Raw genomic sequence first — 13972 nt, forward strand, 5'->3', positions numbered from 1 at the left:
CCTCATGAGTAGGAAGTCCGTATGTTTCTGCTGATATCAAAACAATGAGCTCTATCTAAGCCATGTTTTCCTAAGGCAGCTGCTTTTTTGATTATTATTGGTTCCCCCTTGTTTCTGTTCTTGATGGATTGGAATTCTGTTATTGAGGAATTCATTTTTGATAGTTTCACTGAACATGAAGACATGTTCAGTTTCCCCATTATATTTTATAATCTGTTCTAGTGATTGAATGCTGTGGGGAAAATTAAGTTGATTTGCTTTTCTCCCTAAAGATTTGCTACTCCTCAAATGTGTTTTTTTTCCCAAGTATCTGTAGGGGAGAGTTAGAGTGAATTAATGCACATTTCTGCAAATATGTACACTGTACATTGCCTGCAGAATTCATAAACTGCTTCAGCTCCTTATTGTGTGAAGCCATTTTCTGGGTGTTTGCAAGACCTCTGTGAGGCATATGAGATTTTAGTTGTTATGGCATAATTTTTGCAAACAATCTTGGAGAATATTTATTCTGGTAAAGTATGTATTTGAAAGAAAGCTTACAAATCAGAGTTTACACAGCTACAATACCAATCCTAGTGTAGAAATTCAGGAAAGATATCTGTCTTCTCCTTTAGCATCACTTGACCTGAAGCTAATTTTGGAGAAGCCCTGTGCACATATGATGGTGAAGCAGTGCTGCATGCACTGCTCTGATTACTTTTACAAGGTCTTCGTATATCGTTCATTTTAACAGGTTTTGATTTTATCTAGATAAGAATTATCTTTCCAACTAGTCTTTCCTTTTTAGCACTTGTGCTTTGTATGCTGCTTCCTAGCACTGAAGGACTTCAGGGTGGTATTCGTAAGCATGCAAATGATGTGCCTTGAACTTTAAGGAATGGCGTGCCTTGCATTCAAGATCACATTTCAGTTTGGTGCTTAAATCAGAAAGTCATTTGCTGCAGTGCAGCAAATCCTGCTTCCTGCCCAACTGTCTCCCTGCATGGCCCCTACTGCTGCTAGTGATACAGACTCTGAAGAACAAACAGCTGAAGATGTTTTTACTTGCTCTGCTTTTGTGACTGTGGCTTCCCAGTTGCCTGGTCACATCACTGATAATTATGATTTTGAAGTGCAGATCCAGAGACAAATACAGACATGTAATTTTTTTGTTTGAACATGTAAGGACAGGGTACACAAACCCCTTGGTAGATCTAATTAATCTTCTCTTGGGGGTGGGGTAAAAAAAAAGAATCCTGGATTTATTTCTAAGCCCTCTCATTGTTAGTGGCCATCTTCTCCATCTTAAAATCATCTCATCTTGCCTTGCCTTATATTGAAATGATGCTCAAGTTAAAAATGGGTTATTGATGCTCTAAGCTGCTGCATGCAAACATGCAGAGTTGCATTTTCCTCCTTCCAACTCCCAGCACTCTTTGTCAGCTTTGCTCCTGTAACTTTATCTGATCCTCTCTTTGCAGTTGCTTTGATTGGCCTGGCTGGGATACAGTGTGCCTGAAAATAGCTCCATTCCTTTGATGTGTGCATATTGACAAGAGTCACAGAACAGAGTAGAGCAGAGTCCAGACTTGTGGCAGATGGCAGAAAACTGCACTTGCAGGCATTAGTTTCTGTACTGCAAGGAATTCTTTGATAAGCAGAATACTAAATACTTGCTGCTTCCCAGAATGCAGAGGCAGTACTTGCCTGCAAGAGAGGATATTTATATCTAACACTTCAGTATGGCAGTAGTGGCTTTCTGAGTAAGCTTTGGATGCCTTTTATTTTCCTTGAAATACCACAGTATTCAGAGAGTATTGTAGAATCATATCATAGAATCATATGATGGATGGGTTGAAGGGACCCTTAAGATCGTCTAGTTCCAACCCCTTTGCTATGGGCAGGGCCCCCTCTGCTAGATGAGGTTGCTCAAAGCCCCATCCAGCCTGGAAGTTTTTTTGAACGTTTCCAGGCAGGGAACATCCACAACATCTCTAGGCAATCTCTGATGAGACATTCTGTTCCAGTGTCTCACCATCATCACCATCAGTAAAGAGTTTCTTCCTAATGTCTGGTCTAAATCTGTACTCTTCCAGTTTAAAGCTATTTCCTATTTTCATGTTGCTACATGCCATTATAAAAACTCCCTCCTGAGATTTTCTGTAGTCCCCCTTCTGGTACTGAAAGGCTGCTATAAATTCTCCCTATGGGGAGACGTGCTACGGGAGATCAAGGAGCATATTGTCGAGAAAAAAGTTGGGAGCTCCAGAGCTGCTTCCTACTTCAATTCTACTAGAGTCCCAGTGTGCTAAAATAAAAATGGTCTAGTTACTAGTAGCATAGCTCTATCAAAGATTGGGAGTGCTTTTCTGCAAATGGAAGAATCATTACTGCAGGCTTCAATTAGAGATTAGCTGGACAAAGCTCGCAGTTGATAAGAAGAGCAAGACAAATAGCTATGGGTAGCAGCTTGCTCCAGCACCTGGCAGAATCCAGAGTCTGGTCAGCTTTTTCTGGGGACTAGCCTGAAAGTCTGTCAGGGCTTCAACAATGCTCTCACCCTGAGTCACAGAGAACTTAATTCATCTCCCATTTCCAGTTCTGGGGGGAGTTGAGCTAATGGAATCAATTCTGAGTAAAGAGGGAGATGCTGTACTGTCGGAAGCACTTTTCTGCTTCCCAGTTCTCCTTTTAAAAAACAATTTGAATTATGTGACTTCCATTACTTTCTTGTCCTAAAGGCAGTGATATTTGGAAATTAACTGCTTCCCTTTCTATTTCCACAGATGGTGATGTGATAAATATAACCAAGCTCATCTCTACCTAGGAGACATTCTTCCCTGAGAAGCAATCCACTTTTACTGGACATGCTTACAGAATTGCGTAGCCATGGACCTCAAGGAGAAGTGTCAGGTACGTTTCCTGATAAGAACCATGCCTAACCTAAGTGTCAAGTCCTTCTAATTGTCTTTCATTATTTTGAGTCAAGACTGACCACTTGGTGTTGTTATGTGACAATATAATCCATGGTTAATACAAAAATTGAGACTTCTGTCACCTTGACACTCATCGAGATGTACTCACTTGTCTCAGTAGGTAAGGTTTGTTGCGAGGTTGTCCAGCAATGGCAGAGTGCTGTTCTGTAAGAGTCACCTCCTTTGTTATATTCTATTGATCAATATTCACTGTGGTGAGATCTAGGTTCTTCAAGTGGTGAACAAACCTGTGAGTAGGGCTTTCAAGATACAATGTTGTGATTTCTTCATGCACTCACAAGTCAGCTGTGGATTTTAAGGGCCATTCAGTTTTGTTTTAGGAAATGTCAGTTAACCCAGGTGATGTGTTTGGGAAATTAATCCATCTGTTTGATGGCTTGGCCTGGCAGAGGCCAGAAATTGTTTCCCCACAGAACTATTTAAATATGTTGAGTTGCTAGGGTGTGAATACTCACTTTTCAATCAGTACCCTTTACAGAGAATCTCAGTAAAGGTGAAAGACTTAATAGCTTACAGAAACAACTCCAATGCCTAGAACAAGTCTTTTTTAGGCTGAGACTGAAGCACCGTAGTGGAACAACATAGGTGAAGTATATCACAGAATCAGGAAATCATAGAATGGCTTGGATTGGAAAGGACCTCAAGGATCATCCAGTTGCAAACCCCCTGCCACAGGGTTGCCAGCTGCTGGATCAAGCACTAGATCAGGTTGCCTAGGCCCCATCCAGCCTGGCCTTGAGCACCTCCAGGGATGGGGCACCCACAATATCTCTGGGCAACCTGTTCCAGCACCTCACCACCTTCTCAGTGAACAACTTTCCCCTCTAAATCTCCTCGCCTTTAGTTGAAATCCATTTCCACTTGTCCTATCACTACGCATGTAAAAAGTTGATATTGCTCCTGTTTATAATCTCCCTTTAGATATTGGAAAGCCATAAAGATTTCTTTCTGCACCCTTCTCTTCTCCAGACTGAACAAGCCCAGCTCCCTCAGCCTGTCTTCACAGGAGAGGTGCTCCAGCCCTCTGATCATGCTCATGGCTCTCCTGTGGACCCTTCCTAAAAGCTCCACATCTTTCCTGTGTTGGGGGTTCCAGATCTGAACGCAGTACTCCAGATAGGGCCTCACAGGGGCAGAGTAGAGGAGGACAATCATCTCCCTTGTCCTTCTGGCCACTGGGGATACAATTGTCCTTTGGAGCTGCAAGTGCACACTATTGGCTCATGTCAGGTCTTTCATCTGCCAGAACCTCTTATTCCTACTCAGCAGGGCTCCTCTCAAGTTCTTCTCCCAGTCTGTATGTATATCTGGGGTTGTCCTGACTCGAGTTCAACAACTGCACTTGGCTTTCTTGAACCTCATTAGGTTTACACAAGCCCACCTTTTGAGTGTGACAGTGTCCCTTTGGATGGCATCCCTTCCTTCTGTTGTATCACTGCAAAACTCAACTTAACTTGGTGTTGTCCACAAATTTGCCAAGAGTGCACTTGATCCCATCATCTATGTCATTGATAAAGATGTTAGAGAGTACCAGTCCCAAGACAGACCCCTCAGGGTCACCACTCATCACTGCCCTCTGCCTGGACATGGAGTCATTTACCACAATCCTCTGTCTTTGACCACACAGCCAATTCCTTATCCACCAAATAGTTCTGCCTTCAAGTCCATACCTCTCCAGTTTAGAGATAAGGATGTGGTATGGGACCATGTCAGAGGCCTTGCAAAAGCCATGGTATTGCTCTGTTACTGACAAGTTGCTTTATTCACATTTACTTAAGTCTCCAGCAGATGCAGAGCCACAAGAAACAGCTGAAGAAGCACTAAGTTAAAAAGGGGCTGATACATATATGGTATGTGAGGATTTGCAAGTATTGTTGTTAGTGTTCCTTTTTTTCTCCTTACTTTTTTTGTTTGTGACAAACTGAGTAGGTGAATATAGTGAAAAGAGTATGTAAGAAAAAAATGTACCATTAGGACATTTTGTTCTTTTCTGCAATTTAAAATTGTTGTCTAGGAAACAAAATACTCTACAGAACTATGAAGGATATCTTTTTCCTTTTTTCTCCTCCTGCTTTCTAGTGAATTGACATTAAATGTGGTGGCTGCTTCCTTTCAAGATTTAAGAGCTTTGTGAGATGGCATACCAAAGTATAACTCAGTGCCAACATGAAGATTACTCATTCTTTCAGGAATTGTCTTAGATCAACACTGTATCTATTATCAATATGGAGATCTCTAATCACTGTATTTCTGGTTTTAAACAAAGAATATGAAGTGTGCCTATTTTGGCATCTGATTCTCAGGTAAGGAAAGGAAGTAAAGATTTTGGCTAGGGCTGGTAGGCAAGTCCTGACACCTGCATGTGGTCTTCAGAGCTGCACAATATGCTGAGACTGGAAGTCTTTGCAGTAAATGCCTGTTCCATTTTATACAGGTTGGCTATAATCCTTGGCAAGCTATTGACATGGTTCCAGTTCTTCACCCTTTTCTATGTAGAAGGAAATAATTGATGTAATGATTGCTTTGCAAAGCTGGGTAGCTCAGACAGAATCAGGACAGCACTGAAGCAGGAGCTACATAAAAACCCACTTACAAAGATGTTTACCTCCAACAACAAAAGGGATGCAATTCCTGTAAAATATGTGAGTGAGTGAAACTTCATTCCTTCCTTGCCTCCAAAGGCCTTTTTTTCATTACCTGTCATTGCACTCAGCCCTTCCCTGTCTGCACCATTTCTTCGCCTCTCTGTGGCATTGAACAGCTGGCAGTAAGCGGTGAGCCTCAGACATGGTGTATGGCTATGAAGAATCTCTGTGCACCTTTTGGTTTAGATAGGGTGGCACAGGATGTGTGAATGCTGATGGGGCATTTGCTGTTTTCTCTGTCTTAGTTTCAGCTGGGACTCTGGAGAAAACAATTTCATCCTGGCTGAAACGAAGACGCACTATCAACAGGAAAAGAGGGTAGGAACACCTCAGACTGGACCTGTAGCCATCCTATTTATTTTTAAGTTGAGTTTGAATTCAGAGCTATGGAGTCCCCTGGATGATTCTCCTAGAGTTACACAGGGAAGCCAGCATTCCTGGGGCTCTCTGTCTCTTACCTGTTTTTTGTCCCTTGGCTGCTTAGGTGTTCCTTCTTATATAGTATATCTTAAAGCACTTTGTCCCATCTAATTTGCCATCTGTTTTTCCGCAGAGCCCTGTCTGTCAGCATCAACCCTTACTATGTGTGCATATGCATCTCTACAGACAGGGAACCCAGGGATTCTGGCTGAATCAATTCTGTCTGATGAAGAACCATTCTTTCAGATGTCTGGGGCTATCCTGGGCAAACTTCCTTCTGTCTCTGTCTTTTTTCCTTTCTCTCCTCCATCCCCCACCCCCATCCACCGCCTCCTTGCTGGATCTGCAGCGTGACTGGAAACAGGCTGAATTAATCAGCAGACTGGTGCTTCACTCTGCTGCTTCTGTCTCATTCTCTGCAGTGCTGGGCTGCGTGCAGTCTTTCTCTCTCTCCTTCTCTGCTTTCATTTTTGGAGGGCAGCAGCAGTGCAAGTTGCTATATAAGTGGCTCAGGAGTGTAGGCCAGATGCTCTTTAAGCAGGCTGATCTGTGGATCACCCACCAAGGCAAATGCCGCAAAGTAAGTTTCTCTCTCTTAATGTTTAAATTCAAAATGGCTTTCCTTCTCTCCTTCCCCAACCTGCATCTTGCCTGATGTGAAAAGCTGATGTGAATAAGCTCTGCATGAAAAGCTTGGAGGTTTTGAGGAAAGACGTTATAGCAGGACATGAAGCAGTGAAGATTTCTAGGAAGGGAATGGCTTTGTTGTTGGAGGGGTTGGTGAGAGAAGCCTTGTTTTAAATTGCAGGTTTAACTGTAGGACCAACAGGAGGGAGCAAAGATGAATTTAGCTTCTGACACCTGCTTTGCTACTCCTCTGCCTTTTGATTTAAATTTGTCTGTTTCTTCTACGTGCTTTGATCTGTGGCTGTCGAACATCAGTACTCCTTTTAAACATGTTTTGTGGTGCATCTGCCAGGCTATATAGTATTTTAGTCCTCAGAGTCTTCAGATAAAAAAGTGGGGGTTGGAAAGAAACTAATGGGAAGATAAAAGAATTACTGAAGTTCTGTGAATTTCTGAACATTACTTGTCTGACTGAAGAGATTAACATCCTCTGGAATAAGCTCTGCATTGGCGTAAAGCACCATAGTGTGTATCAAAAACAGAATAAATAGGGAGCTGTAACTGATCTCTGATCTTGGAGGAATACTGTGGCTGGCTAAATTAATTACAGATTTAGAATTACATAGTACAGGTGAGCTTCAAAGCACTGCATAAACTCTGCCTCATCCTGCCAGCAGCCTGGTGGAGCAAGTAACTGGCTGGGAACGTGCTGCTGCAAACGGAACCAAAGAGATGGACAAGCAAAGGTAGAATTCAGAACAGTTGTACTGCTAAGCTGCGACTAGCTGAGGGAGAAAGAAAGTGCTGAGCTTTGCATTACCCATGTAGAAAGGTTGATTGTGCCTGTTGGCATCTTACTCTGTGCTTCACAGAGGGCATAAAATTTGAATGTCATTGTGTGCTATAAAATGGACTCTGTTCCAAGCAAAATGTGGTGGTGATTCAGACAGCCCATTAGTGCTGCTCTGGCCAGATATCAGAGATCGTTGCTTCTGCTGCTCTGTTTCTTTGCAGCGTAAGTCTACAGGTGATGAGCAGCAGGAAGCTTTGAAAGCAGCTTCCCCAGGGGAGCCACCACAGGCACTCAGTTACCATGCTGTGGGGCCTCTTTTGTCCTGGGATGGGGGGTTTCTGGGCTGCCTTTCATACTGCTGCTGCAGATGGAAGAAGGAGACAGTTGTTGACTGTTCTCTGTCCATTAATCTGGGCACTGCTTTGCAAAAGACTTAGCTTTTTTCATTTGATTTGAGACCACCAACAGTTAAGCTGTAGCTGACAGGCTCTTATTAGGTGGTATTTAAACAAGTTTTAATAGCTGTGTTCATTTGTCCCTTCTGGTACCTTTCCCTGTATGTCCAGTCTTAAAGACAGTAGTTCCCAGAGAGCTATGATGTACTTAGTCAAGCTGCCTGAATCATGCAAATATCAACATACATTTCTTTTTTTCTGTGCTTTTAGGTAGTGTTCAGGTGAGTTGGTGAATATTATGGTTTCACATACTTATGGCTGGTAGGGAGTTAGCAGTCCCATTGTAGAGACAGGAAATGAAAGCATGGAAGAGCTTTAGATTTTCCTACTGTCACACAGAAATCTGTGGCAGAAGCAGAATCCAGCTGTTACTGACAGCCCAGATTCTCTGTGAAAAGATTATCCTTCATTATTACATTTGGAGTGGAAATAGGTAAGGGTAGAGGCTTTACATGTTTTGGGTCACTTGGCAAGTGCACTTGTGGAGTCAGGACAGACCTCTTTTTAGAAGTAACTGGGTGAACACCAAGAAGGACAAAAAACGTAACTGAGACCAAGGATGTAGGTAACAACCAGGAAACCTTTGCCTAGAGTGGCCTATTCTCTTAGCTTTGCTGGCTACATCTCTATCGTGCTACAGATACCTATCTATCTATCTATTTATTTATCTATCTATCTATCTAATAACCATTGTTATTATATTATTATAGATACTATTATAGATAGCCTGAGCACTAACTCAGCAGCCGCACTTGGACAGAGCTGTAATACACTGAAGTATGATTTACTTTAGAACAAAAATAAATCACTCTCTAGCATTAGTTGCTTTAAGAAATGTTGCCTGAATAAGTGGCATGCTTTTGTGTGTATGGTCTGCCATCCCCTCTGATTGGACTAAAAAAAGCTGCACTGTGGGTCGTATTGTGCCTTGTCATAAGCAAGAATCTGACTTTATGTTATGCAAATGTATCTGGTGAAGTTGTTCCTTCTCATGTGTTTTTGAAGCTGTGAATTACACTTATATTTCATGAGGTGTAATCAATGAATTAGACTAATGGCGTGAAAAATGTTACTGTTAAATTAAAAACTGCCTTCTTATTTCTGCTAGAGCAATACAAAATAGCTCTCAGAAAAAGGAAGGTTCTCTTGCACAGTTTCCTGCCTCCAACTGTTGAAATCTGAGAAGCAGTTGAGTCAAAGTGTTGAAAAAGGAGACTCAGTGTATGCATTCTGGAGAGAGGGAAAGAATCTGACAGCTTCCTAGTAGGGGCTTTCCATACCCTCTGAATTGGAGAGGTGGAATTGCAATCTATGAAAACTGAACCTTCTAGCAGATCTTCTGTTTCCTATTTACTTATTTTTTTAACAGCCTTTTTAAAGGCAGTTATGTTGAAATACACTGTAATCTTGGTGAGAAGCCTTTATTCTGCAAGAACCAAATCCACAGAGAACAAAACGTATCTACTGCTGTGTAAGGTTGAATAATCATACATGCCTATAGAAGCAGTGGAAAGGGTGAGTTTTATAATGCAGAACATATATTTGTGCTCCAGTATTGTTTAACAAATGTTTGGCACATGGTTCAACAACACATTTTATATCAATGCACACTGATACAACAAATAAATATGCTACTGTGGATGTGTGATGGCTGCATGAAAATAAAAGGAATTCAGGATAATAAAACTTCATGCAGACATGACTAGCTCAGAAATAACTTTTCATTGTAAGAGAAAATTCAGAAGATAAACAGTGTTTTCCTATATGCAACCTGAAAGCACGAGGAAGGGAAAGGAAATTTTGTAGCAATTCTGCGATTCTGTGAAACCTTTTTGCTCTGAGGCAGGCAAGGCTGTTGAAACAAACTCCTGGATTTGGTATTTGGCAACTGATATCCCCATGTCAAACTATGGAGGGCCAACTGAATGGAGAAAGCAACACAAAGTCCATTGATAATTCTCCACTTCTAGTTCTGAGCTGCTTCTGGACTCTTCCCTGGAGAGCCAAACCTATGGTTTTCTGAGTCAGCACAGGCAGCTCACTAACAATGTTACAGTGTTTGTTTACCAGGCTGGCTCTATCTGCTTACTTTACCATAAACTCCACATTTTAAGTGTCAAGATGGGTGTTTAAAAATCCTTATTCTTCCTCCTCATCAGCCCTTCCAGACTTTGTTCTTTCTCACCTACTGCATCTTCCTTCCTTGACCGATCCTATGGCAAAAACCGTAACACCTGTGTTAAGACTGGAGCAGGTGTGCAAATGTTTCAGGAAACTTTTTCGTTCCCTCTGAATTTGCTCCCTTATCTTACTTGTTCCCTACTATGATGTGACACTTTCTAGGAGTACATAGCTGTACTAAATGTTGTCATTAAGCACAGGTTTCCTCATGTTTCTTCTGTACTGGTTGGGATCAACTCAGTGGTGTTTAAGCAGAGCTTGCTTTTCAGTTACAGTCCCCCTTATTGCTACATTTCAGTTTGCACCTAATTTATCTGACTTCTTTCTCATTGTTGGAAAGAAAGGGTAAATGTTTTAGTGAGTGCTTTGCTGTGCCCCAGTCAGCTAGCAGTCAGGAGAGAGAGAACCCGGTTGATGCTCACTCTGTGTTGCTCTCAGACACTCCTGCTTGCAGCACTCCCATGGTACCATGGCGTGCCCGTTGCCAGCTTGCTGCCTGCCATCTTCTCCTCTGGGAGTCTTTAGGAGAATTCTAAGTTTAGTCCTGTGCTGATGATACCTGGGCTGCTTCCAAGAACAACACAGAACCGCTTCCTCAATTCCTAAAACTGACACAGAGAATGAAAACTAAGCAGGTTTATTTTTATTTCTAAAAAACTGCAGCTAAAGCAGCACTACTAGACTGTGTGGCCAGAATTTACTGTTTCAAATTGTGCCTGATAAGTGTGGGAGAGGGGGGAAGGGAGTGGGATGCCTAGATGATATTTTAAAGAGCAGCTATCAGCCATTTCTTGACACTGCTGTTAAGTTTTTGATTGAGTCATCAGAGCAAATGAATTCAAAGTGCAAGGTTAGTTTCTAGTAGAAGTTCATCAACCAAAACACTTATTTATGGAACATGAAGAAAAGCGCAAACCAGAGTTGAGATGCATTTGCAGAGCTGGATGTCCATGCATATAGCTGAAAAGGAGAGAGCTGGGGAGGGCTTGTGGCTGCAATAGCAGGAAAAGCTGCAGATCCCACCTGAACTGTATTTGCTAGAATATGTGTCACACTGGTGGGAGCTGAGGGAAGCTTCCTGCCTGCTTTGTGTTTAGTAGGTCTGTAGTCTGTAAACAGCATGACACACCTGAGCATTTCTAATGTGCAGGATATTCTGTTCACTGTCACCTTCAGGGTATTTGTATTAAAGCATGAAATGCAAATGAGAAATTCTATTGCGCAGTACCATGGTATTTGCAACAGCCACCTGCCTGCTTTTCCTTGTTGATTCACTTTCAGTGATCTGGTAGTCCCAGTACCTCTCAGCAGTCTTGGATTTGAAAGGAAGGTAAATGCTTGTGTTCTTATCCTGGAAGCATTTGCCCTACTTTCATGATAATCAGAAAATCATGGCAGTGTTGTCCAAATAGCTCTCCCTTGGGTTGCATCCTTTCAGGTCCTGCCTCTTTACTGAATAATGAAGGAGTAGTAGTTTGGACTGTATATGCTCCCTTCAAGCCAGAATGCCTCACCTGTATGTTCTCACAATTCAGCACTAAAGACTGCAGTGCTTTCTCTTGTAAAAGGATTTGTTGATGCTGGAATAATCTCTTCCTGAACTGTTGAGTGGCCTAGCACTTAAATCTGGGAGATTTTGTAGCCACTGAAGCAGAGTACAGAACCAAAATTTGTAATTAGCAGTAGAAACTGGACCCCTCTTTTTTAGCACTGCAGCTATTCTACTGCTTAGTTGTTAATTATGTTAACAAAATCTATCCTGTATCAATAAAATTTCAGTGTAACCATCTGTCTCTACAAATTGATACCAGTTCAGGTGTCTGTAACCTCAGAACTGAGCGGTCTTTCTTAGTATTGTCCCCAGTCATTGCTAATTAGAACCTTGTTTTGCAGAAATGGCTTGGTGTATGACTATGTAGGTGCTATAATTCCAGCCAGCAGTCACAAGAAGAGAGATGATTTCAGGGAAATGAATAATCAAACTGGTTGTGATGAGTGCGAGGCATTCACAGTAGATGCTCAGTTAGCCACCAGAAACAAGCTGAAAAAGCAAATAGGAAAGTACTAAACACTTCGTTTTTCTGGCACTTCAGGATGAGATGACCTCAAGTTTGGGCCTTACCACAAAGAAAGCCCTTATGATCTTGAGAGACGAGTTGACAACACTGCTGGAAGGACATCAGAAGGAACGGAAAAAAGTGACTTCATGGAAGGTGAGACACCAAACAGCACTAGGTTGGATGCTCATTTTCCCCTTCTCAAAGCAAAGTTGAGGATTAACTGAAAGTTGGCTGCATTTCCTTTTTGACTGCTGCTGCTGCAAAGTTTCCAGGTTTAGAACTGCCAAAGTCTTTGGGAACAAAGCAAGAAATTACCTAGGGGTATATTTCTCAGCACTTTTCTTGTGGATGCTGGTGTTCTACAGGAGCTTAGTTTCAACTATGAAGGATGTAACATCTTCTAGAGCCACTAATGTACAGGAGAGCCATATCAAGTGGAGAGAAAGAGAAGTGGAACTCAACAGTCTTCCCTTGTCCTCCATGTTTATCTGGTACATGCATTGAATACAAAGTGCTAGTGTTTATTCACTCTACTTAAACATATTTTTTTCTAGATAGTGACAATGGAGTAGCCTGGCACAGAAGTCTCTTCATTCTTCCAAGCAAGACTAAAGATAGCAATGCTCACCCAGACTCCCCAGCTGAACAACCTTTAGTGCTGTAGCATTTGCATAACTGATCTGGGATGCTCTCTTTAATTCTAAGGGGATTTACAAAGTTGTGTTCACCTTGGAGTGTCTGTTAACTGCTGTCTTTATCTTTCCTCTACTTTTTTGAATACCTAGCTTTGAATTTTATGAATGCTGTCTGCTGCTTTCCTTTTGTAGGAGGCATGGAGAAGCAGTTTTTTGTACCATGGAAACCGTTGCTCCTGTTTCCACTGGCCTGGTGCATCTCTGATGCTTCTGGCAGTGGTGTTGCTGCTGTGTTGCTCTGGGAGCCAGCCACAGGGAAAGTAAGCAAAAAATCATTTACTGGTTGACTGAAGCAGATGGTAATTTTGCATCCTCTTGACTCTGTGTAAAGCTGATGTATCATCATTGTCCCTCATTCTGTGCAATTGTGAACGTGTTCATACTGGTAATTCTTCCCTCTCCCTTCCACAAAACTTCAACTAACTTAATTCTAGTTCTAATCGACCCATATCGACCCTAATCATTCTCTCTTGTGGAGAGAATGAGATTTTCTTTCTACAGTTTTCCTAGATCTTAAAAAATCCTGAGACATTAGAATTGTTCAGGAGGGTTTTGATACTAGAGAAGTTAGTGACTCATAAGAGAAACTAGTTTATGGTCACAAGAGCCATAACCTGCTTGACTGTGTTTGTAAGGGTGTTTTTTAATTGAGACAGGTCTTTTCAAACTTTCCTGGTGGCGTTATCTTGAAGAAGTGTGGCTGTGGCTTCTCTGCTTTTCTTTTTTAAACATGAGTCTTTGGGATGTAGGAATAAACAATTGAACAGGTGTGCATTTATCTCTATGGGTGGCCAGCAGCATATTCTGCTCATTTACTCAAAACTCAACTGCTTTCTGCTTTCTTCTGTTTCTGCTGTGCGAAGCCAAGGTGCTGAAATAGTTAATGCATTGGCACTCTTCCTCCTTCTCCTCTTGGATCTCTTCATGATTGGACGTCAAGAGAGGCTGAAGTGTAAAGAGGTGGAGAGAAGACTTCAGATGATCATTGATAAGATAAATGGTGAGGCCTCATTAATCTGTCTGTCATTTGGATTTGTATTCCCACGACATTGGATTTTTCTCCAAAACTTGATCATGTGTTATTAATTGAGCTTACTAGCCTTGCCCTATGTTACGCAGAA

General features: G+C 41.9%; 1 protein-coding gene across 3 annotated transcripts in view; it reads left to right on the forward strand.

The window, feature by feature from the left end:
• The window catches only part of TMEM94 (transmembrane protein 94), a 47069-nt gene that overhangs the window by 4099 nt on the left and 28998 nt on the right, over positions 1-13972 (forward strand). Inside the window, exons 2-5 of one of the 3 annotated variants that reach the window (XM_031598617.2) lie at positions 2766-2892; positions 12190-12309; positions 12984-13111; positions 13715-13851. In XM_031598617.2, coding sequence (XP_031454477.1) covers positions 2869-2892; positions 12190-12309; positions 12984-13111; positions 13715-13851 — 409 coding nt within the window. In that variant the 5' untranslated portion in view covers positions 2766-2868. Of the gene's footprint in view, positions 1-2765; positions 2893-6449; positions 6621-12189; positions 12310-12983; positions 13112-13714; positions 13852-13972 lie in introns of those variants that run through there. The other 2 variants (XM_090122206.1, XM_090122207.1) reach the window with 2 other exon arrangements.

This window comes from Phasianus colchicus, chromosome 20 (genome assembly GCF_987193195.1).
Source record: "Phasianus colchicus chromosome 20, bPhaCol1.hap1.1, whole genome shotgun sequence".
In the NCBI taxonomy this organism is placed as follows: domain Eukaryota; kingdom Metazoa; phylum Chordata; class Aves; order Galliformes; family Phasianidae; genus Phasianus; species Phasianus colchicus.